The sequence below is a fragment of the Herpailurus yagouaroundi genome, unplaced genomic scaffold (genome assembly GCF_014898765.1).
Source record: "Herpailurus yagouaroundi ecotype Mexico unplaced genomic scaffold, PumYag 163, whole genome shotgun sequence".
In the NCBI taxonomy this organism is placed as follows: domain Eukaryota; kingdom Metazoa; phylum Chordata; class Mammalia; order Carnivora; family Felidae; genus Herpailurus; species Herpailurus yagouaroundi.
In genome coordinates this window covers 61,657,473-61,682,215 of record NW_024412404.1, presented here as the reverse complement: position 1 = coordinate 61,682,215, position 24,743 = coordinate 61,657,473, and the positions used below count along the sequence as shown (strand labels likewise).

Sequence of the window (24,743 nt, the reverse complement as noted above, 5' to 3'; positions counted from 1 at the left end):
TAGAGCAGTCAAACTCAAAGAGACCAAAGGTACAGTAGAGGTTTGCAAGGCCTGAGTCAGGGGAAGTAGGAAATTATTGTTTAATTTGGTGTAGAGTTTCTATTTGGGAGGATGAAGAAGTTCTGTAAGTGGATACTGGTGGTGGTTGTGAATGTACTTAATGCCACTGAGTTATATATACACTTACAAATGGTTAAAATGGTAAATTCTATGTTACGTATTTTTACCACCGTAAGAACAAAACCTGAAAGGAAATAGCCAAACATTAAAGGTATTTATCTCCAGATGGTGGTATTACAATGGTTTTTATCATTTTTAAAATACTTTCAACATTATCCAGTCTTGAAATTGTTATTTAAAAAAAATTTTTAATGTTTATTTTTGAAGGAGAGAGACACAGAGTGTGACTGGGGGAGGGGCAGAGAGAGAGGGAGACACAGAATCTGAAATCGGCTCCAGGCTGCGAGCTCTCAGCACGGAGCCCGACGGAGGGCTCGAACTCACGAGTCTTGAGATCATGACTGAGCCGCCCGGGTACCCCATATGTTATTTTTAAAGCACAGAGGTAAACAGTGAATCATTAAAAGTCAACCTTACAAATGAACATAAAAATTAAGCATTTGGAGCACCCGGGTGGCTCCGTCGGTTAAGCATACATCTTCGGCTCAGGTCATGATTTCATTGTCGAGAGTTTGAGCCCCACATTAGGCTCTGTGCTGACAGCTCAGAGCCTAGAGCCTGCTTCGGATTCTGTGTCTCCCTCTCTCTCTGTCCCTCTCTCTCTCTCTCAAAAATAAATAGACGTTAAAAAAACTTTTTTTAAAGTAAGCATTAGGGGTGCCCGGGTGGCTCAGTTGGTTAAGTGACCAACTTCAGCTCAGGTCATGATCTCACAGTTCGTGAGCTCGAGCCCCGTGTCAGGCTCTGTGCTGACAGCTCAGAGCCTGGAGCCTGCTTCGGATTCTGCGTCTCCCTCTCTCTCTCTGCCCGTCCCCTGCTCATGCTCTGTGTCTTTCTGTCTCTCAATAATAAATAAACGTTTAAAAAAAAATTTTTTTTTAAAGCATTAAACAATGCTTAGCAATTATGAGTAAATCAATGTACAGCTTTGTTGCAAAACAGTTCAGTTTGTCCAAATGAATTTTGAAACACTGGGGGAAGTTGCGGCATGAGTGAAAGTAGTTTAAAAATGAAAAGCCCTCTTTCCAGAGAACAAAATGACGGAAGGCGGACACCAGCCTGTCTAATTAAGAGCTGATGCTTAGCTTTTCAGTACAGTGCGACCTGCGCCTGGGAGCCCTGCAGATCAGCAGAGGGGGAGTCAGGCCTTGGTTGCCAAGGAAACCGCCCCCACTCCCCCCCCCCCAATCAGTTAAGACTTGGCTTGCTCCTTCTTTCGCTGTTTTCTGAAGTAGAAGAGGGAAGCAAATCATAGAGGCAATTTCCGACCATCAAAGACAGTGTGTTTGTAAATTGTTCCATTTTGATTCTTGTGCTGCCTTCAGTCTGGTCTCGTGCTTTGCATCTCACTGTGGTGTCAAGTGAGAAGAAAACCCCACAGCGGAAGCGGTGACACGGGAAGAGAAAGCCGAGACGGAGCTGGCAGGCGTGCGCCAGCATCCCGTGTGGCCCAGGCAGCAGGGCCTGGTCCGATGGGGACCCGCTGGCCCCAGCCTGCTCCCTGTTCATTCAGCTGTGAAGGAAAAGGGCGCGTTCTAAATGCTAGAAACATTATGACCAGAGGAGAGATGTAATTCGAATTTCGCAGCTGTAAAAAAAATCTCCTGGGAGAGGAGACCCTGGCCGGCTCTGCTGGGCCCCACACTGGGCGCAGAGATTACTTTGAAAGAGAAGGGAAAAAAAATCTCTTTGGAGAAACCAATCGGTCTTAACATGAAAGTCAATCACCCAATTTTGGAACCTTCTTAGTTCACTTTGCAGACACAATGTGCACAAGGAGCTCTCTCTGGCAGGTGCAGGGAAGAGGACTTCCTTGAACGCCTGGATGTTTCTGTTGATCCTGAGGCTCAGCCAAGAGACTGGAGAGTTAGAGGACGTTAAACACTGACAGCCGGAGGAATCCAAGCCTGTGTGTTAGTCATCATCTGCTGCGTAACCCATTGCCCCAAAACGTAGTGGCTAGAAACAACAAGCATCTAATTGCTCACCGTTTCCTTGAGGCAGAAATCTGGGAATGGCTTAGTTGGGTCCCTCCGGCTCAGTGTCTGTCACCAGGCCGCAGACACCTCGAAGCTTGACTCGGGGGCTCTGCTTCCAAGACCCTGCACGTGGATCCACCCCCCAGCCCTCACGTGGTCCTCTCTAAAGGGCTACCTCCCGGCCCTGCTGTGAGACAGTCCAAGAGCCAGTGAAAGAGAGCATCCAAGCCAGAAGCCAGTCTTTCCGTAATCAGGCTTGCAAGTGACACTATCTCCCTTCTGCCACCTTCCTTTTGTATGAATGGAGTCAGTCCAGCCCACACCCAAGGGGAGGGGATGCCACAGGGGTGTGAGCACCAAGGTGACTGGGAGCCTTTTCACAGGAGCCCCTCTGGCTCCCCCAGAAGCTGTGGACCAGGGCAGGAGACGGAAAGGTAGGGATGTGTCTCACAGTGGAAATGGAAACCGGGTCCGGTGAGCAGCAAGTAGTTAAGGTCCATCAGGGAAACGTGTCTGTGTCTCTTCATAAATACTGACTTGACTCACAATCCCGTAGATATTATTAACTACTAATAGATGGAGACTATTTTGTAAGTCTGTTGTTGGTCTGCATAAAACCTCTGAGAACGTCATTTTGGTTGGAAAGTTTCTGCTTATTTTAATAAGATTTCCGTTTGTATCGAAAAAGCAGCATTGGTTGGCTGCGGGCTGATCCCCTGCGGGTCAGCCGGCCTCCCTGGGGGGAAGCCGCCTCCCTGGCCGCCCAGAAGTGGGGTCCCCTAGCTCCCCCATCTGACTGCCAGTCTGGTACCTGGGAGCCACTGAGTGGCCCTCATTACTTGGCCTTGTCGACCCGGAACAATTCCTCCGTGGAACACAGCTTAGCACTGAACAACTCAGGACTCGGACAGACGCTGTGTAAGGTAACTTCACTCTGAGGTGTGTATGTGCACCGTCAGAAAGAATTACCGTCTACACCTACTCGTGTAAGTCCTACTGCCATTTCTGCGTCCCCGTCGCACGTCAGGCACTGCGCCATGCACTTTATGTATGTCTTTTCACAAGGAAGGTCTTACTAAGCCCATTTTCCTGACTTAAAAAAACCAAGCCTAAGAGAGGAGGTGTGATTTACCAGTCACACGCCTCGAAAGTGGTACAGATGGGGTGCCTGGGTGGCCCGGTTGATGAAGCATCTGACTCTTGATCTCGGCTCAGGTCACGTTCTCGTGGTTCGTGGGACTGAGCCCCGCATCGGGCTCTTTGCTACCAGTGCGGAGCCTGCTTGGGATTCTCTGTCTCCGTCTCTGCCTCTTCTCCACTCATGCTCTCTCTCTCTCTCAAAATAAATAAATAAGCTTTAAAAACAAACGTGTAAAAAAAAAGAAAAGCAAGTGGTACAGACATCGTTCAAATCCCTGACTGCATTTTCCAAAGCCACCATGACCCACTGGCCTAAGCACGCAGACGTCCTTCCACTTTTAAACCCTATCTGGTTTTTTTAGTATTTTTCATTGCTCTGTTTTCCCACTCATTCTGGGAGAATACTGAGGTCTTCTTACCCCTAACCTTGTTAAAATGTCTTCAAAGCCCATGTGCTGACTCTTACGGATGTGCTTTCGCACTAAGAATGGTCTTACCTTCACATAACCACACGGTACCTTTCGCCATAGGCCTCTGCCAGCAGGGGGGGCTCACCCCCTGGTTTACAAGAGCCCCCCCCCCCCCAAGACTGGATGCGCTGTGGCAGTCCTTGCCTCAACCTCCTAAATGTAAACAACATGTTCCACCCCCGCTGCGAATAAGCTTAAGCTGCACTGTCCCTGTCACCTGGGGAGGCCCTGAAGGTGGCCTTGCCTGGCCCGGCTGCTGGCTGTGACGCTCGTAGGCCTGACAGCTGAGCCAGCCCTGCCGCCTCAGGGGTTGAGACCTTCTGGCAAACATTCATTCCCCTAATCTTTTTTTTTTTTTTTTTTTTTTAGTTCATTTTGAGAGAGGGAAAGAGAGCACAGGAGGGGCAGAGAGAGAGAGGGAGAGAGACAATTCCAAGTAGGTTCCACACGGTCAGCACAGAGGCTGATGTGGGGCTCAATCTCACGAACCCATGAACCGTGGGATCATGACCTGAGTCGAAATCGGGAGTTGGGACACTTAACCAACTGAGCCACCCAGGCGCCTCCCCACCCAATCTTTACTGAGAGCCCCTGTGGGCTGCAGGCAGGCCGCACAGCCCAGTCCCTGTGCTCGCAGAGACAGAGAGGACAGGCGCTGGACAGCTCAGGGTCCCAGCTGCCTCCTCTCGGGACCAGACGTCCCAGGGTTGTGCGGGGACGAAATGCATCAGGCCTCGCTCCGCACAGCCAGGCGAGGCCAGGTTCTGGGTCTGGTTCCTCTTGTCTAGTTAACTCAGGAAGAAAGCGTATGAATGTCGACACTAAGTACTTATGTCCCAGTTCACTTCCTGGGAGGTTTTCAGGGTTTTTGGTGAACCGAGACCTCCCCAGTTCAATCAGAGGAGGCGGCCCAGCCTGGGCTGGCCGTGCAGCATTCAGAGGGGCTCTGTTCCTGAACAGAGTTCACAGCTGCATGTGACTTTTGTCCCCCGGACTCAGGACACTTGAAATGACCTGTAAATTAAAAGCTGATGGTGCTTACATTAAAGCTGCAGTTCGTAGCCTAAGTGGAAAGCCCACAGCACCCATGTCCGGGAAGGCCCACACCCTGTGAACAGGTAGTGGGAGCTGACGGAGCTGTGCCCTTGGCCCTTCCTACATCAGCATCCTCCGCGGTGGCCAGTGTTCCCCGCGTGGCAAAGGGCGGGGGGAGCCTGGGTGTCTGCTTCTGCTCCCTTCGTGACAGCGGTCTCTCAAAGCAGCTGGGATGCCCCTCACCCCAGATGACCCGCATTCGCGGTGCCGTGGGTCCCCGTCGGCGGGTCACTATGAAACCTCTCCCGCCATCCCTTCCATTTCAGTCTGGCCGCGGTCTGCTCCCAACCTCTCCTGGATTCCTTAAAGCGGGTCCCACGTGGCTGGCGTCTTGTCTGGTAGATGAGCTCAGTGGGGTGCAGAGGAATGGGGGCGTGACCCAAAGTCACACGTCCAGGAAAGGTGGGGCCAGGACCCAGCACCCTCACCTCTGACAGTGCCCGTGGGCCTCTGGTACCAGCCTTCAGGAGAGACTTTCTCTGTGATTCGTAAAGCACGTGCCTTTGTATTCGCACATCAACAACACGGGAACAGAGGTCTTCGACAACCATGTGAAAACGTGCATTTCTTGGTTGTTTTCCAGTGAATAAAATCGGCCTGGACACAGAAGGAGAGAGCTGTGGAAATGCAGAAAAGCTCGCAGAATACATTTGTTCCAGTAAGTAGAAAAAGCTCACCCCCAAGTGAAGGCCATTTATTTACGTTGGCTTCTTGGCCTCGCAACCGTCGCCCCGGGAAGGGCCCGTCTCCCCTGTGCATCCTCTGTGGTGATGGGGGTTGGTGTGCCGTGTGCAAGCCGCTCCTGGGACCCCAGGCTCCTGGTCCCGATGTGTGTCTCTGCTTGTCTGAGATTCGAGTCTCTCCGCCCCCTCCACCAAAGGACTCAGGACAATGCGAACATTACACAAAACAAAATATTTGGCGACAAGTACAGGGAGACCATCTGTGGTGATTCTAGAGGGAGTGGAGGCGGGCAGGTGCCGCTGGGCACCGTCCCTGTGTCTGTGTCTCCTCCTCTCTCCTAGGGGCTGCTTCCTTCTCTGAATTCCCCTCCTCAGAGCGGCCCCCACCCCCACGAGCACGTCCCCGGACGGCGTGTGGCCGCCGTTTGTAGGTGTCGCTGGTTGCAGACATGTTGCGTTTCTGTGAGGGGTTCACCCTTGATGGAAGTAAAGCTTCTGGGGAACTTGGAGCGAGAGGGGCGGGAAGGTTAAGGGGTGCCCGCAGGGCAGTCCTCCTCGCCATCTCCCCCACCCCCCAGCCTAACCCAGCTGCAGACACTTGCCCCCGCCCCCTCCCCATCGGTAAAAGCGGGTTGAATAAGCACCCACGTCACGGGCCCAGCACGACGACGTATTACGTACGCAGAGACAACACGTGCCAGATGCCAGCGTGGTGGCCCCCCGGGGGCCAGGGAGCAGGGCAGCAGGACCGAGGGTGCTCCCTTCCTCTCCGGTCGCAGCCACCCCAGCCCTGCTCTTCCCTTTAGTTCGGTGAGGTCTAAGTTTGGAGAAACGCTCTTCTTACTAAAGGAGTGTGTTTCCCAGACACTCCCAAAAGCCCCGGGGACAATGGACGTGACCCTAAGCCAGTGACCCTTTGGGCCCAAGCCTGGTCGAAGCAGGTGCTGGCCTGGGCCGGGGAGGAGGACCGGGCACCCAGCACTGTGTTCCTGTCACAGGGCAGCACCGCGGGGCCTCCTGCCTCGGGTCTGGGATCCACCACGCCACCCGAACCGCGGTGCCTCGGGGGCTCTCAGACACGACAGTCGAGGGCCCACGACTCTAGTGGCCGGTCCCATGGCTGCTCCCGGCACGTCGTCCCGTCCAGCCTCCTGCACGACCCTCCCACCTCTGCCTGTCCCCCCCCCCCCCGACGGTGCTGGCCGCGGACGTCCCGTCCCTCGTGTAGTTCCCGTTAAGCACAGCCCCTCACGACAGGGCTGCCGCAGGCTGTGCTCCTACACATTACTGTCCCAAAGACCCCGGCCCTCTTTCGGACACCCGCTCACTGTACACATGCCGTTCGTATCTCCTCTGTTGTTTAACCCGCTCCGGCCTTGTGAGGGTCGCTGGTCTGTGTCGCCTCCTCCCTGGTGCCCCCCCCAGCCCTGCAAAGGGCCTGGCACACAGGTGTTCCCACGCGGTGTTTGCCGAATGCTGTTGGACTGTTCCAGCTTGACGGGAGGGCACGTGGAGGGTGAGGCAGGGGAAGGCTTGGCCAATGCCAGCCGGCCTGTCGGGGCTGAGAAGCCCTTTAGCATCAGCATGGGCGTGCCGCTGCCCACCGCTGCCCAGCCAGGTGTTGAAACAGCAGCGGGAATTATGCCAGGGGTCCAAGGGTGAGCACGGTCCCGGGCACCTCGGGTTCCTCAGGCCCATGGCACTGTTTCGAGGGTCACTGAGCCTCACCTCTTCTGGGGCGAGAAGAATGTCACGATTGGGTTCTTCCCCCAGCCATTCATGGTGTGGGTGCATATGTTCCAGAAGGATCCAACTCCAGGCTTTTTATTTCTGATGTTTTCAGGGGATAATGGTCACCATTAAGTGGTAACCGAGCCCTTCTAATGTCTTCATGTAGAAATCGCTGTGAACGGTAGCTCTTGGCATTCCCCGTGGAATCAAGTGCCTTGGTTAAGAAGACTCATGATGGGTTCTGTGGGTGGCACGACAATTACTCCTTAATGGACCAGGTGGCTGCCGCCTGCTCCCAGGGCAGACCATCTGGCCGTCCTCACAGCTGATGCACTAGTTCTGGAAAGAGACGGAGGGAAATTGAGTCATTCTTCATCATCAGGTGCAAAGCCATCAAGCTGGTGTTCCTTGCTCTGCATACACAAGGCAGGAAGGATCCGTGTCACTTCTGAGATATCACACTGGTGTTTCAATTAACTGCCTCACGGCGTGAGGGTAGATAGGAGCCTACTCTGCCCTTATCTCGGCAGACACGGGTCCACACTCTTTGCAAAGCCTTTGTGACTTCTCGTTCATTACCGGCATGCCTGTGTGTCCTAATAAATTTTTAATTCGCAATTAGAATACCACATAAGAATCCTTCTTGACTGCTAATACTTTAACCTTGGTTTTACCAAGGCATTAATGATTTCCTTCCCCAGTAAGATCTGAAGCTTGATTTGAAAAGCTAAGAATCTACTTCCAGTATTTAGAGTGAACAGGCCAGTTCATAGTTATTGCTTATTTACTTTAGTTGACACTTTTGCTCTGTGACAGACACCACTGTGAGCACTAAAGCTATGAACTCATTTCATCTGTCGTGTGTGGTTTTTTTTTTCTTTTTTTTTTTTTTGAGAGATGGAGAGGAAGGGGCAGGGAGAGGGGGGCGCAGAGAATCCCACCCTGAGACTGGAGAGCCCTGATGTGGGGCTTGAACCCAGGAACCATGAGATCATGCCCTGAGCCAAAACCACAGGTCCGACGCTTAACCAACTGAGCCACCTACGTGTACCAGATAGCTCACTGTCACGATAGAAAACTCTGCCCTCCCAGGGTATCTCCTCTAATGGAAGAGAGAGCAGCAATTAAAATGGTAAAAGGGGGAAGACAGTTGCAACATTCTGCAGGAGAGAGGGTCCGCCTGAGTCAGAGGGGAGCGCAGCTACTTGAAACGTCCTCTGGATCCGACGCTGGCAGGCAGACGGCTCCCGCAGCCTCGCGGACGTGCTCGGCTCTTCCTTCCTCGCCATCAGCCTCACTGTCCGGGTTCCGCACCATGAGCATCTGCCCGCACGGCCTGCTTCTCACAGCAGCGCCTAGGAGGCTGAAATCCCTGCTCACCCGGCAACTGTTGGAGCTTTATAGTCACTCATGTGTCCTCCAGTGAGATGGCATTTGTAAAAAATCAGCCTTGTTACCTTAATCACTACAGCGACTGCTTACGGAGTCCCCGCCCGCCCCGTCCCACCGTACAACCCTCTCCTGGGATTTCCAGCACCCTTGCTGTCCTCAGCCCCCACAGCCCCGTAGTCCAGCCTCCTTCCTGTTAAAGGGATGGACAGCCTCGGAGCCGTGTGAGTCCCCATTCTGTGTCTTCTGTGTCGGGTGAGACCCCTGCCAGGCCCCATCTCTCCTTATCGTCCCAGGAAACACGTCACGCCTCTGCGAAATCAGACAGCTTCGGCGTTAACCTATTTAGCGTTGGCCCGTTTGTGTTAAAACTCTGCAGGCAATAAACTTATCCCCCGAAAAGAATGAGTTCTTTGCCGCTGGCTCGAAGGGGGTTAGGTCCCAGGAAGGATAGTTGTGGTAAATCTCCACTCAGCAGCAGGAGAGGATTCAACCAGGACAGTGGTGGTCTTCCTCCCTGGATAATGGTGCCTCAGGTTTTCATGAAGGCAGCTGGGCTGACTGGGCCTGTGCAACCTGGCCCTCCAGGCCCTGGTGGTGCAGTGAGGAAAGACAGGCGTCTGTCCTCTTCTAGGACACACATGCTAAGCTCCCATCTCCCTTGTTAGTGGCCAAGAATCAGAGAATATGAGCATATGAGCAGCTCAATACTCTGCTACTTTCGGAAGAGATGCTTCAAAGGGCAGATTCTGGAATCTTCCGAAGGACCCTTGCACACTGCTAGGGCTGGGCTTGCTGACAAGGCGGGCCCGTGATTTCCCTGCTGGATTCTCGAAGCCGCCCAGAACAGGCAGTTGGGGTCTGTGGGAAAGCTTTGGCCCCTGGAATCCTGCCCCAGCACCTAACACCCACAGAGATACCGACGCTGAAGGGATGCCTGGGCTCTGGTTAAGAAAATAGCACCTGAACGTGGCTTTGAAAATATGCCTTTATGGATCGGACGTGTCATGCACGTAACATTTCTTCACACTGGAAAAAAGAAATCAGTGGGCATTTATCATCTACATTTAAAATTTTCCCCATTCCTTATGTTCTTTTATATCAGTGCTGATATTTACAGAACAGTTCAAAGAAAACATTCACCAATATATAGTTATTTAATAACTCAAAAGAAGTCTACAGTTATTCCTGTTGTTTAACTGGGTGTTCATGGAGATGGTGCTAGATGGAAAGAACTTGCTTTGCTCCCTCCTGTATTTGCAGTCTCCAAAGAGGTGTTCAGGGAGGTCTATGGATATAGAAGTGTGCATAAGGAACAGCCATTAAAACTTCTTCCAATTGATGGCTGGATGGATGGAAGGATAGATGATGGCTGGCTGGATGATGGCTGGATGAATGGATGATGGCTGGCTGGATGGATGGATGGATATAGGGGGGAAATGGTTAGTTCTATGAAATGTTCACATTTGGGGAGGATTCTAACATGTGACAGCCTATTGGTTTCTTGGCTGGTATTACCTCGAGTTGGTGTTTGGATTTCATGCCGTCTTCACGATTCTGCAGAGAGCTTAGAACTGAACACATCCTTAGGTCTTCCTAGAGCGGAGATGGGGAGCAGAGGTGAGAGGCACGGCCATTCTCAGCAGACGGGGCCCCTACATGGCCGCCCAGCAGCCCCTTGGACCCCTGGCCGGGTGGCCGCCGTCCTGATGGGGACAGTAGACCTGCAGCTTGTCTCTGTTTGGGGGTGCCTGCCGGGCCGTGGGTGGCTGCCCTCACCCTGCCACCTCGGGGGCATGAGCCCTGGCTCCAGCCACCTCTGTCGCCTCCACGGCTCCTCCCGAGTTGGGGGGCGTCTGCAGTGCCGACACCACCCAGCCTCTGGCCTTCTGACTCCAGTGACAGGCAGAGCTCATGCCTGCTGCTCAGGCACCTCGTCAGCACCGGGGAGCCAGAGGGGCCTGGGGGGGGGGGGTGGCTCCCGGCTTGTGGAGACGCCCGTTTTCTGAGTGCCTCAGCCAAACTTCCTGTGATCTTCCTACGGCAAGGTCAGCGCTTCTTCCCACTCAGATGCCGGGTGGCCCGGAGCAGCTCCTCCCCACCCCTGTGCAGACGCACCCCCTTCTCAAAAGCGTTCACAAAGTCCGGTTATTTATCTGCAGGGGAGTCACCGGCATTGCCTCTCCTGTTTCCCTGTGGAACCGTCAAAGGGGAAATCCTGCCGAAGATGCTCAAGGACAAAGGTGACGAGAATGCACTGGGGCTCGTGGTCACCTCCTCCCTTGTCCGCCTCCTCGGGTCTACCGGGAGCCTTCGTGGTCAGTGTTTGTGGTCAGCCCCGTAGAGCCCCCTGGGGAGAGGAGGCCGCAGCAGGGGTGGGGGGCAGTGGCGGGCTGCCCCTCAGGAGCCCAAAGAGTGTCACTGAGCCTTCGCCACTCCACTGTCACGGTCTAGAGACCAGCCCTCTGCCCCGGCGCACGTCAGCCCCGGCCACTCAAGTGCTGGGGCAGCAGGGGGGGAGGGGGGGGGCGGGGCAGGGGAAAGGGGGTGTGGCCCGCACACCTTCTGTCACGGGCGGGTCTGAGAGCAGAGGGTCATCGGCAGGTTGGAGTGCAGACTTCAGGAGAGACTAAGCCAGGTTTGAACTCTCCCTCTGCTGTTCATTAGCTGGGTGAGCAAGGGCAGGTCACACGTGGTGCACGTGTCCACATCCCCGCCTGCGGAATGAGCACCACAGAGCCTGCCGCCCAGGGCCGCTGTGACGCTAGGTGGCACCAGGCCCGGCTCTGCAAAGGCAAGAAACGCGCGGCGCCGCGGCTCTCCTCTTCCCGCCCTCTGTCCTCGATCTCCAGTGACCCACGTAAAGAATATTCCCCAGGAGGATCTTGGACCCAGTAACGATCCCCCCCTGCGTTAAAGCAGAGATCGTGTGTCTTTGGTGTCGTCCTCTGTCTCCTGAACGCTACCGGGAATAACGGCAGAGGACGTTAGGCCGCGGGGTCAGGATCACGGGCTGCCGAGGGCCGGCCGGGCGCCCGGGCGCGGTCTGCACCTCAGCTCCCGGCTGCCTGTTCAGGAGAGCTGTGCCACGCTGTCCCGTCTGCACGGACCGCCCTGCAGAGCAGGGACCCCGCTGCCTTCCCCGTGTAATAAAGCCCGTTTCCTGGTTCTGCTCGTGTCCAGGGATTCCCATGGAAAGCATCATCGTCTATCAGAAGGTCCCACACCCGGGAATCCAGGTGAACCTCCACAGCTACTATTCTCAGCAGGTGCGTGGTGCTCCCCGGGGAGACCTCCAGCGGGGCGGGCACCTGCGCGTCGTTCCCCCATCCCCAGCAGTGTGACTTCATCTCCACCTCTGTGAAATGGGACCGGACCGCTCTCCTAAGGTTTTTGTAAGGATTAAAGGAGATAATTTACACGAAGCCATGTGCGTGGCATCCCAGACATAGTAAGCCTGGGCAGCTGGGGGCCTTGATGTCGTGCGGGGGGCTGGGGGAGCTATAGGGGCAGAGGCTGGGCCCATACTGGGAAGGCCCACAAAGCCCTCGGAGGGGTCTACGTTGAATTTGGGAGGTCGCAGGGACCTTTGGAGGCCTCAGACAGGAGAGTGGGCGGCGCCTGTTTGAGTCAAGGTTTTCCACTCCTGTTGTCAGTAAGACCTCCCGTCCCTCTCCTAGGACGGGCTTCTAGATGCCTTGTTGGTTCTGGACGTCCCCTTGGTGCAAACCGAAAGGCCACGCGGCTAGCCTGTCTTCTGCGTCCTCAGAAGGGGTGCAGAGCGGACAGGGAGCCGGGCTGGACTGCTGCCTTATTGATCAGTGCCACTTTGGCCACATGAGCAGAGGCACACTGTCCACAGTGCCCCTGTCCTCCGGCCGGCAGCACCATGAGGAGCAGCGCCCAGCCTCCCCAGTGGCACCCTGCTCTCTACACAGGCCTCCCGTGAACTCGGCCTCCAGGGAGCAGAGAAGGCCACGTCCCCCAGGGACCTTCCTGCTGTGGATCCTCGGGTCTGCCTCATGTGGCCCGAGGGCCCAGCTACGGCACTAGGGGAACATTCTCTCCCCTTGGCCTACGACAACAGGCTGATCTTTCCTCCCTGCAGGGCATCCCAGCGAGCATCACGTTTTTCAGCCCCTCTGGCCTCACCCACAGCCTCAAGCATATTCAAGAGTTATCTGGTGACAACATTGGTCGAATCAAGGTGAGGTATTCAGTGGGCTTTTGGTCTTTTCAGATTTTTAAAAATTTTTACTAATTATCCTAGAGCTTCCGTGTAAAGTCAGAGCACTCCTGACCCAGGAGACACCCCGATGCCAGCTCTGGAGCACTGGAAAGGCAGGGTTCTAGAACTCCCAAGCACCGCTTCCTGGCTGGTGCTCCTGGACAAGTTACTTAACCTCTCAGAGCCTGTTTCCTCATTTGTAACATGATGCTTATCCCTCTGTGGCCTGTACAGGTGTATACAGTAGTCCCCACCCCCCGTGGGGGGTACGTTCCAGGACCCTCAAGCAGATGTCTGAAACTGCGGTTAATACAGAACCCTAATATACTAGGTTTTGTTCTATCACAGACATCTCTGTGGTAAAGTTTAATTTATAAATTAGGCACAGTAAGAGATTAACAACAATAACAATAAAAGTTTAACAATACAGTGTAATAAAAGTTCTATCAGCGTGGTCTCTCAAAATATCTTCCTCTACCACACCCTTCTTGTGAGGACGAGAGATGAGAAAGGCCTACGTGCTGAGCAGAGGGGGGTGAATGACGGAGGCGTGAGGTTACTCCGGACCTGACCACACGGGACACGGAAGGTCATCTGGTCCTGACCGTGTGTAACTGAAACCACGGAAAGCAAAACCCCGAGTAAGGGGTTTTCCTGATGGATTAGTCTCAGGATTCGATGAGAAAATTCAAGTCAGTCCTTAGCCAGAGCCTGGCACGCACGCGAGCATCCTTTCCCATTTTCCCATCTGAGCATCTTGGAATTCATCCTGGAATCTATTCAAAAAGCCATTCCCCTTTTTCGTGTCTTTTAACCCAAAGGATGAAAGTCCCACGTTTTAAGGGCTCTGTTTGTCAGGAGTCTACACGTATCACCAGGCCTAGGGGGCCGGTAATGGGAATGCTCTTGAGCCAACTGCAGTGGGACCGAGGAGAGGGCGGAGGTGACCTGGAGCCCCGGGACAGAGGCCGCCAGCACTGTCCCAACTCACGCGGAGTGAGGGCTCTTCCCTTTTATCACAGGATGTCTCGTAGCACACCTGCGGGGTCGGCACCGTTTCCCAATTTTGCAGCTGGAGTTAGGCTCAGAGTTGTGCGCCTCGCCCTTGGTCTCCCAGGAAGAAGGGAGGGCCGCACTTTGAACCGAGGAAGCCTGAGTCCACGTTGTTAGCCTCGGTGATACGTGAGCCATGGCCCGTTGACGGAACATTTCTAGGCAATATCTCGTAGGATTTTCACACCGTTCCAGGGGTAGAAATCAAGCAGGATCAGGACTTCTGTCCTTATTACAGGTGAGGAAACTGAGGCCCAGAGAAGTTAAATGACTTGCCAAAGTCATATGGTGAGTTACGGGGAGGCCCAGGACTTGCATTTAGGTCGCTGGGGAAAGAGAACGTTGTCTGACTCTTGGGGACAGAAGATTAAAGATTAGACCCTCAAGCGCTCAGTGTTAGCGGCTGGCACGGAGTGAGCGGGTACCGTTTTAGAGGCTGGGATAAGCAGGGGTGCCCCGGTTCTCGTCCCCCTGCGCCACACCGCCCCCCCACCCCCGCCCCGGACGTGGTAGCCGTGCCTGGGCGGCCTGGCAGCCAGTAGCCGACTTCCTGTGTCTACGGACTTGCCTGTTGTGGGATTTCAGGGCCGGCTTCTTTCACTTAGCGTCACGGCTTCACAGCTCACCCGGCATCCCGACAGGCTCGTGCCGTCGGAGTTTCTAGTCGGGAACAACACCAGGGTTCCCGGCAGCCGCTGGCGGTCACTGAGCACTTCTGGTGCCGGGCGCCAGTGGTTACACACGCTGTCCCACGTGACCCTCGCGGCAGCCGAGGAAGCCTGTTCACCTTGCTGTTTCACAAACGAAGAGACAGAGGCCCAGAGAGGGAGGGTCACTTGCTACGGCCACGATCCTGCGGAGCTGGGATGGGAACCTGCCCCTCTGGCTCCAGGGCCTGGCCTCTCGACTGCTCCATTTTCCTGGGGGCGTCCGGTCGGGGCCCCCGCGCGCCCCAGGTGCCTTCCAGACTTTGTGCTCCACTGGGCCCCACCCAGGCGTGCGGAGGTGTGGCCAAGGCGGCGCGCACCAGTGCCGGGGTCTGGCACCCCGGCCCCGCACCGGAGCCGCAGGCTGGCGGGGAGGCTGTAAGGAGGTTGTGCAGGCCAGGCATTGCACGGGTGTGGGGCTGGATTCCCATCGGGAGGCGTGAGCACACACGTTAGGAGCTCACGGGTGAGCAGTGGCGTCCGGACAGGCCACAGGCCCTGCCCCACCGCCCTCCCGCTCCCGGCCCGGCCTGCAGGTGCACTGAGGTCCCTTCTCTCTCCCCCTGCAGTTCGCCGCCATCGGTCCCAGCACCGCCCGTGCGCTGGCCGCCCAGGGCCTGCCCGTGAGCTGCACCGCCGAGAGCCCCACGCCACCAGCCCTGGCCAAGGGCCTCAGGTTGGCGCTTCAGGCCCCCGGCTGCTGAGTCACTGGCACTTCCGGCCGCGCGACTGTCCCGGACCCGGGCATCGCACCACCACCGCTGCGGGGAAGCCAGGCATCGGCGGGCTCCCCGGACTTCTGCCTCGTGCCTCCGCGGACCCGCGGGGACACCGGGAGCGGGGTGGGCCCCAGGGCCGGCGTCGGGCTTGGCCGGCGCCCCCGGCTCCCAGGCCCGGCCGGGGCTCCTCCGGCAGCAGGAAGGAAACCAAATAAAGCACCGGCTCCCCGAGCTGACTGCGTTGTCACTTGCTGCCTGTTGTTTTCACGCAAAGCTGTGTTCGCCGAGGAAACCGATGTGCCCACGTCCTGAGATCCGCCGGCCCTGGTGGGAATGATGAAATCTGCCGCGTAGGAAGTAGTTTCATTCATCTTCTAAAAAGGACCCTCAGGCTCCTGCTGTGTGCGCTGTGGACACTTGCGGTCCGCATATGGGGAGAGGTTCTTTCCCTCGGAAACCAGACGCAGCGTAGGTCAGGCCGGGCATCTGACAGGCGGGGGGCGTTCAGTTTACTTAGAAGGGGTTTGTCCAGGGGCGCCTGGGGGGCTCAGTCAGTGAAGCGTCCGGCCTCGGCTCAGGTCATGATCTCACAGTCGTGGGTTCGAGCCCCGCGTCGGGCTCTGTGCCAACGGCTCGGAGCCTGGAGCCTGCTTGGGATCCTGTGTCTCCCTCTCTCTCTGCCCCTCCCCACCCCCCCACCTCAAAAATAAATATTAAAAAAAAAAAAATTTAAGAAGGGTTCATCTGCAGGCACAGTGCCCCACAGAGAGGCTTCAGAAATCTACCCCCAACTTTATTTCTGCTTTTAAAATCTTGGCCGGGAACTTGGGCGGGGTTGAATGAAACCTCCGTCTGTCTTTCAGTAATGGGAGCCGGTGCAGGAGAGGACTGCGTTACCCGCACGTTGTCTCTTTGGAAGGCGTGCCATAGTGGGCGGTTCCCGCGTGCCACAGCCCCGCACACGGGGCTCTGCCCCTCGTCCCCGTTCCTCTTAATGCCCTGAGGAGCGGACACCACTATTATTCCCATTTCTCCGAGGAAGGAACGGAGACTCAGGGCATCGTAGGACTTGCTCAGGGTCACACGGCTGGCGGGGGACTGGCGGACAAAGGGGACTCATGTACGTAAGCACGCAGGCCCAGACCAGCAGCGTTCACAAGCCACCTCACATCAAAGCCACCTTAGCAGAAGAGTATGAACCCGGGAATACCTGGTTCTCTAAGTCTTGGCGTGACCTGAACAAGAATTCTGCAGGTGCCGCGGTGACCCCGTAGTTCTCCTCTGTCGTCATTTCTCTGAAAACAGGCCAGAATCCGTCCCACCGCTTCTCTCTGATGAGAAAGTCAAATCTGGAGTCAGGAGTTCGGAATCCCTGCCATTCTCAAGGAGCCTTTTTCTCTGCTGGGGAGGAGCCCGGCCCCAGGCAGCGCGGTGGTGCCCTCCGGCAGCCCCTGTGGCCAAGGAGCCCCGAGGCCCGCCTACTGAGCCTCCCTGAGGTCTCTGCCCCGGCCGTGCGGGTGCCCGCAGTTGCCAGGAAGCTGTGCCAACCACACCGGGCTTGCCGGGGCAACGTCCTGAGGCCAGCCTCGGACAGAACGCCATCCCCTGGACCAAGCTGGCTAAACCCGCCTTAACTGGAGGGCACGGCTTGTGCCACACCGGGCTGTCGTGCGGGCTGGGCGAGGCGGCCCCCTGACCGTGAGCTTGGAGGTCACAGCCACGCCAGACTGCTGCACGATACACCAGAAAACGACGTCACCGCCTCTGACCCACCTGCTGCCCTGCCCCCTTGTCCCGTGTGCACATGGCCCCTGACCCCGCCCCCCCACACACACTCCTGCAAAGTTGCCCCCACTCAGGTAGGGTGTCCGGGTGAGGACAGGAACCAGCCCTTCCACGATGGACCGTGCCTGGCCTTCTTTGTGGGGACAGGGAGCAAGTTAACAGTCCCAAGGGTCCAGGAAGCTCGGGGTGGGGGGAGCATGGCACCCGGCGGGGGGCGGAGTGACCCTCTCGGAGCCCCATCTCCCCGTCACCCGTGTACTGCCTGCCACCTCCTGAGACTCACTCGTGCCTTCTGGGCTGCAATTCCCCAGCTGTCGGGAGGGGGTGAGCTCCCGCCTCCCTGGCCGTGTCCCCCGCAGCTCAGAAAACTGCTTCTGGAACCCCGTGGAGCTCCCTCGAGAGGTGGTGGTGGATAAGCAGCGTGTCACATATCCTCATAAATAAGATAATACCGCTCGGCACTTACTGCTACGTCTGAGTTTAGAGGCGTCTCTGGTAGGATGGCAGACGTGATCGTCTGGTCCCGAGTCCCAGGCACCTGGGGATCAGAGACGGCACGGCTGCCTGCAGACCCCTCGAGAGAACAGAGTCAGAGGCACCCGAGCTCAACACAGACAGCCTGTATTTCACACAACGGGGCTGGGGCCGGGAGACGCGGCCCAGGCCACCTCTCCGGACCCCTGCCATAGGACCGCTCTCTGAGGCTCTGTTGCTGGGAGCCGGACAGTAGGGAGCCAGGTGACAGCCGAGTCCCCGGATGGCCTTCTCCAAGTCACCTGCCTTTTGTGCCGATGCCACTGTCCTATTTCCCTTCGGAGATTTTATGATAAACGTGAGATTAGGTGTCTTTTTTTTTTAAAGCCCGTTTCTTACAACTGGAGGCCGTCAGCAGGGCACATCACACCATCGAGTACACATACCCCTCTGCCCTTCCGCCTCTCCCACTCACTCCAGCGATCCGGACACTTGGCAGCAAAGACAGAGGAAACAGCACATCAGCACCCAGGCGGCCATCAGTAAGCAGACGCCGATGCGATCATCACCTCCAAATCAACGGCCATCATGATCTCGGAGCATCTCACACCCACCTGGGCAGAGAAGCGCAGGCAAGCAGTGAACGTGGCTTCCCTCCCACGCGGCCACCTCAGCACGCCCCCTTCGGCCGGGGAACCACGAGCCCCAAGCCACAGAGCCCTCCATGCGTTTAAAACGTGCGTGAACTTGGCGGGGCGGTGGGCAGGGGGCGGAGGGGGGCGGCCATGGGGGTAGAAGGTTTATTCGTGATGGAAATCGACTGAAATGCCCAGTGCAGAGAGCAGGAAGGCAGAAGGTCGGGGAGCAGGAAGAACTTCCCTTTTCCTAGGCTGCTAAGTCACAAGAGGCCCATCCTCGCGCAACTGGTTTCCCAAACACCCGGGCCCATGACAGGTGTATGCACTTTCAGAGGCAGAACTGACCCCTCACCGTACATCAGGCTGAAAAATCTCCCAGGGCGCGCCTGGGCGGCTCAGCCAGTTAAGCGTCCGACCTCAGCTCAGGTCGTGATCTCCCCGGTTCATGAGTTCGAGCCCCGCGGCAGGCTCTGTGCTCTCAGAGCCGGCGTCTGCTTCCGATTCTGTGTCTCCCTCTCTCTCTCTCTGCTCCTCCCCCACTTGCACTGTCTTTCTCAAAAATAAACATTGAAAAAAAAATTTTTTTTTTTTACTCTCCCATGGGAATAATGAAGGGAAGGTCTTTTTTCAAAATGCCACACGGTAAGGTGCTGAGAATATGCAAACCCATTTCGTAAATGACATATACTTGAGGGGGAAACACGTTTCCGGTCCTCCCACTGACAACCGGATCACGACACCTCAACATTTCAGAGGATTCTGGAAGCCTCCAGCCAAACCCCTCCCCCAGCTCAGAGACAAGGAGTGTCCTGCACCGATGGGGAGCCCGCTGCTCCTGTCTGTACTGTAGATCAAACGCTCTTCTCTGCCATTTTTCCTGCTAAAGCTAACTGATTTCCTCAAAATCCACTTTACCTGGAGCAAGCGATTTAGCTCATCAAACACTGGGAGCCTCGCGAAGCCAGTCAGTCTACTCAAAGGCTTTGAAGATCGGGGAGAGGAACACTCCCAGAGAAAAAGCAACAACCCCTGAGTCCCGTGGCCCTGAGCTGCATGAGGCCAACCGCACACCACAGCAGAAAAGAACAATGTTCCGGAACAAGACCCTTGCGTCAGAAAGCCCTAACGATCCCACTGTCATCTTCACGGACAGCTGTCGTGCACGTTTTAAGACCTGACATTCCGATGCCCCGTCTCCGGCCGGAGCTTGCTGGGTGAACAGTCACCGATGGGTCTCTCTGACCCCACAGAACCCAGGCTGTGTGACATCAGCTCTCGGGACACCCGCACTCACTCATCCACAGAGTTCTCCATTCTGTTCCATGCTCAGAATGTCAGCCTCCCGGGAAACGCGTAATATTTAGAAACATTTTGCTCTAAATCTTGTGCCTTCGCAGGTTTTTGTTTCCCCAAGAGAAAACATTTAGGATTTATCTTCTAATGAAAACACAATTTGCGATTTCAATTTAAAAAAAAAAAAACAAAACAGAAAAGAACTGCAATCACGTGGGAAGGTGAACAGTGCCCTTACACTTGGTTTTGGCCACACGGGCAACACTGTGTAGCCATTTATTCAGATGTGTGTTCACCGTCCACCATATATGGACACGTGAACTATTTTGATAAATATGAGGGACACGTGTAAATGGACACGTGATTGACGTGTCACAGTTACACGCAGCGAAACCTTGATTTGCGAGCCTCGTTTGTTCCGGAAACCTGCTTGTAATCCAAAGCACTTGTACATCAAAGCGAATTTCCCCAGCAGAAATAAAGGAAACTCGGATGATTCGTTCCACAACCCAAAAATATTCAGGTAAAAAGGACTGTGATACTGTAATACAAAATAATAAAGAAGACACAAAATATTAAAAGTAAATTAGGGGCGCCTGGGTGGCGCAGTCGGTTAAGCGTCCGACTTCAGCCAGGTCACGATCTCGCGGTCCGTGAGTTCGAGCCCCGCGTCGGGCTCTGGGCTGATGGCTCAAAGCCTGGAGCCTGTTTCCGATTCTGTGTCTCCCTCTCTCTCTGCCCCTCCCCCGTTCATGCTCTGTCTCTCTCTGTCCCAAAAATAAATAAATGTTGAAAAGAAAAATTAAAAAAAAAAAAAAGTAAATTAACCTGCACTTCCCTTTGAAAACCTTCGTGGCTGGTGTGGGAGAGACAAGAGAGAGGAGAGTTATTGTGTAGGACGACTTTCACTCTAACGGAATCACTGCCGTCTGTTGGCTCAATGGGTTCTTTTTCTTTTCGTACAACTTTAACAGGGAACCTGTCCAAGGACCTAGAGTGAAGCAAAGCGTGCCTAAGCTCGCTCTTGTCTGGAAAAGCAAAGGACCGTCCAGAGGTGCTTTGAAGGGACAAAGATACACTAACACCAGTTGTGGGCACCTTCCAACGTTCCGAAAAATCACCGATTTCTGACAAAAGCTGTAGCCTGAGACCGAGCATCTGAGCGTGGGAGATGATCACCCATAATCCCACAGCGAGCGAGCAAGAGAGAGAGAACCACCACTGGCTCAGTTGCGATCATGGGGCTCCTACTGCAAGACCTCGCTCGTTCATCAAGGTAAAGTCGATTCGAAACGTCTGCTCGTCTTGCGGACACAGGTGCCGAACAAGTGCCTCGCGACCCAAGGGTTTACCGTATGTGCTTATATACGTTCTACACACACCCGCACGTAACTGACAAAAACTCTGGCAGGCGGGACACCGCGCAGCGAGAAGCCACCGGAGTGGGGCGCGGGCTCGGCAGGGGTCCTGATGGCGAGAAACGGAGCGCCTGCCAGGCCAGGTCTAGTTAGGCGAGGCGAGAGGAGCTTCACGGGGCCTGTCGTGGGAATCACGCACGGGAGCAGAGCGGACCTCGTGGGCGCGGCCGTGGGGACCGGCAGCCGCCCGGCTCCGCGCGCGCCGCCCCCCCCCCCAACCCCGGGCGCCGGCGCCGCAGTCTACGTGGGAAGGGCAAAGGGCCTGCGTGCCGCCTGGCGTCATTTCGAGCCTGCCTTTCACCCTCCTCGCTTTTTACAGAAGCGTTCGGATGGGCCTTCTGCTCGGAAGGCCACTTAGAAGTTAACAGAGAACGAGGCCAGCGTTGAAACCGTGAAAGCTGCCCGGGGAAATGTGATAACAGAAGGTTGTTGCTCCGTCTTAAGGCAGGATGATGCTTTGCTTCCCATCGCGTCTATCTTGTGCAGACCCATAGTAGGATCTCACGCACAGAATTATACAGGGTGCCTGGGGCTTGCTTCTGAGTGTGCGAAGTGGGGGTGAGGGTAAGGAGGAGAAATTCCACACCCTGAACCACACTTGTGACACCTGACTGCAGACCTGGGCTTCCCTCCCCTCCGCCAGGCTCCTCCCAGAGGGGTGACCACGAGTCCTCTCACCCCAGTGGTGCCGGTTCAGGGAGCTGGGAGATCACATCGGTAGGAGACGGGGAGAGGGCTTTAGTCCGGGGTGGGGGTGGGGGTGGGGATCTGTGGACACAGCTGAGGGTAAGCCGCCCTTAGTGACCAGAAGGGCCCTGCTGGAGAAGGTCATCTAAAAGACGTGACTGCCGACTGACCCGCGAGCGGGACCAGGCACCCGGAGGCCCCTCACCCCCTCGCAGTCCCTGGAACGTGGGTTCTGTTCCTCTTGCCTTTCCCGCTCCCGGCGGCTGCTCCGAGGACACAGCCTTGAAAGGTGACATGGGGTTGAAAACACCCGCAGGGTACGCGGGACTCGGCCAGGTAGAGCCTCTTGATAAGCTTTCAAGATCCAGCGGGTAGGTGCAGGGATCCATTAGTCCCGCCCGCTGCCCAGGACGAACCTGGAATGTACGTTCCCTTCGCTTATTAAAACTGCCACCTCCCGACCCGGAGGGGCCTCCTTCTTCCGTCTCTCCCCGTCACCCTCCCTCAGTGGGTTTCCGATTACACCCGGGAAGCCCTGGGAGGGTTTCTAATCACGCCCCCCCCCAACCCTGCTCGCTCTTGTGTCCCCACCTGGTGTGTGGCCGGCCCCAGAGTTCTCCGAGCTGACCAGAGCTGACTGAGCACAACACCCTGATGTCACAGGTGCTGGCCTCGCCGCCGCAGCCCCCGTGTGAGGCCAAACACCCACTCCTGGGACCTCACTAGGAACGGATCCCGCTGGGTCACAGCCTAGTACTGTGCCCTGCCTCGGAAAGCCAATGTCCTAGAGCCCCGTGACAGGTCTCAGGCTACAGGGCCATCGGATAGACCAACCTGGCATAGAAGGGCTGCTGGGGCGGGGAACACCCAGGAAGGAGTGCCAGGCCAGCCGGTGCCGTCTACACCTGCCTCTGGGCTGCACCCCTTTTTATCTATCTTCCATACAGCAACTGGAAGGATTTAAGTTTATTTAAGTAATCTCTACACCCAACATGAGGTTCGAACTTAACCCTGAGATCAAGAATCGCCTGGTCCTCTGGGCCAACCAGGCACCCCAGGAGGATTCTTTAAATAACGAATCAATAGTCACTCTCCTGCTCAAAAGATCTCCACTGAACTTAGGGTAGAATCCAATTTACCTGACCTCCACGTCCTTCGTCATCTTCCCATCCACCCTCTCTTTTCCATCCTCACCTCCCCCTCCCCCCTCACTGACCCTCCACCGGCCCTCTGCTACTCCGCCGGATCCTGCCTCAGGGCCTTTGCACTTGTCCTTTCCTTTGTCCACACCACACATGAATCCCCAGTCACACGTGACAGTGTCTCTCTTTTCTTTCACTGCTTCCATTTCATCTTTACAAGAGGTCTCTCCTGCCCATCTTAATATGGACTCCCCACCTCCAAAGCATTCGCTTTTCTGATTTACGCCGTTAGCCCCTGTCACCGTTTGAATTTTTCATTCGTTGTTTGGTTTATTGTCTGTCTCCTCCACTTAGAATAGAAGTTCCATGGGGGCGCCTGGGTGGCTCAGTCGGTTAAGTGTCTGACGTCCGACTTTGGCTCAGGTCATGATCTCATGGTTCCTGAGTTTGAGTCCCGCGTCGGGCTCTGTGCCGACAGCTCGGAGCCCGGAGCCTGCTTCAGATTCTGTGTCTCCCTCTCTCTCCGCCCCACCCCTGCTCGTGCTGTCTTTCAAGAATAAATGAGTATTAAAAATATATATATATATTAAAAAAAAAGTTCCCTGATGGCAAAGAATGGGTCCACCACGTTTATTTCCAGGTTCCCTGTCCCTAAAACGGCCATGAGGATTTGATGAATGAGTAGCTAAGGGCCAGCCCCACACCTGCACACTTGCTGTTTTCAGACCTTTGACACTGACGTTCCAAGCTCTCACCTGCAGCCCAGTGCCTGGAGGGCCTTACTCACTTCTCCCAGCCTCTCCAGACGTGAGTAGTTACAAGGTCCAGGCAGCTGAGCCTGGCCCTGCTTAATATTTTCTTTTCCACCCCCCACCCCCTCCCTTCCCCTCCTTCAAAAGACTCCTTTGTGAGGGTGAACTGAGAGGGGCCAGTTCTAGAACCTCCAGGGATCCTAGTTTACCCTCGTATAAAAATCCCTGACCCACAGACTAGGACACCACACAGCCATTGACAAGGAAGACAAACGCCTACGTTCACGAACACTGAAGCTGCCCGTGACATTCGAATCACCGAGTTTTAGCTAATGGAGAACACGGTTTACATAAAACTATACACACGTACTTCCCTGTGAACGTACACAATACGTGTACCTGCAAGAATGTTCATCAAACGTCACCCTCTGAATCACTGGATTTCCTCCTTGATTCTCAGTACTTTTTTACGTTTTCCCATACTGATGAAGCATCCTTTGTATAAAAAGGAACAAGAAGAGATCCGAGAAACAAGATCTGCAACCCAGGCCCGCCAAGAAAAAAAAAAAGGACCCACGCTGTGAGCAAACTGACGATCGGGTAGTTAGGCCGCAGGTGCAGTGAGCGACAGCAGGTGGTTGGCGGCCAGGTTTTGCACTTCTACCGACAGGACCCCCGGACTTCGCGAACATTCCACTGCTCACCGGGGCAGCCAGCCTGCCCGGGAGCGCGTCACCACAGAAACGGAATCCACATGAGGCTGCCAGGGCAGGATGTAATTACCTGAGGACGGGGCAAACATTCTCACCCCAACGAGAAGGGCACTCCCGGGGTCTTCAAAGGGCGGCAGGACCAGGGCCTCCCGGCGGGCACACTTCAGACCTGGCTGCGAAGGCCTCGGACACGCACGGCTCCCCAGAGCGGGGGTGCTGCTTATAAAAGCATCCCCGGGGGCCTGGGCCCCAGGAGGGAGACGGGAGGGAAGCCGGAGGGCAGCGCGCAGATCGGGCCATGCTGGCCGCCTCCATCCTCCGCCGGAGCCTGCTGCTCTGCTGGCTCGCTGCCCCCCGGGCCGCCGGGCCGGAGCCGCTGTTCCACACCCGGGACCGCTCGGACCTGGAGCCGCCCCCGCGGCGCCGGGCCCAGCCCATCGCGGACGTCCTCGCCGCGCAGGTAGGAG

At 55.9% G+C, this 24,743-nt stretch overlaps 1 protein-coding gene and 1 long non-coding RNA gene across 9 annotated transcripts in view; one reads left to right on the top strand and one right to left on the bottom strand.

Moving 5' to 3' along the window:
- UROS (uroporphyrinogen III synthase) overlaps window positions 1-15,621 on the top strand; it is a 35,364-nt gene extending 19,743 nt beyond the window's left edge. For 7 of the 8 annotated variants that reach the window (XM_040486751.1, XM_040486747.1, XM_040486750.1 and 4 more), the window contains 5 exons: window positions 5,448-5,522; window positions 10,830-10,910; window positions 11,851-11,936; window positions 12,776-12,874; window positions 15,225-15,621. In XM_040486751.1, coding sequence (XP_040342685.1) covers window positions 5,448-5,522; window positions 10,830-10,910; window positions 11,851-11,936; window positions 12,776-12,874; window positions 15,225-15,359 — 476 coding nt within the window. In that variant the 3' untranslated portion in view covers window positions 15,360-15,621. Of the gene's footprint in view, window positions 1-5,447; window positions 5,523-5,889; window positions 8,127-10,829; window positions 10,911-11,850; window positions 11,937-12,775; window positions 12,875-15,224 lie in introns of those variants that run through there. The other variant, XM_040486752.1, reaches the window with a different exon arrangement.
- A 2,143-nt stretch (window positions 15,622-17,764) lies between these two features.
- LOC121037365 (uncharacterized) lies at window positions 17,765-18,186 on the bottom strand. Its single transcript, XR_005793740.1, has 2 exons — window positions 18,080-18,186; window positions 17,765-17,969 (listed from the first exon to the last, which is right to left on the bottom strand). It is a non-coding gene; the product is annotated as an uncharacterized LOC121037365 (long non-coding RNA).
- Between the last annotated feature and the right edge of the window lie 6,557 nt (window positions 18,187-24,743).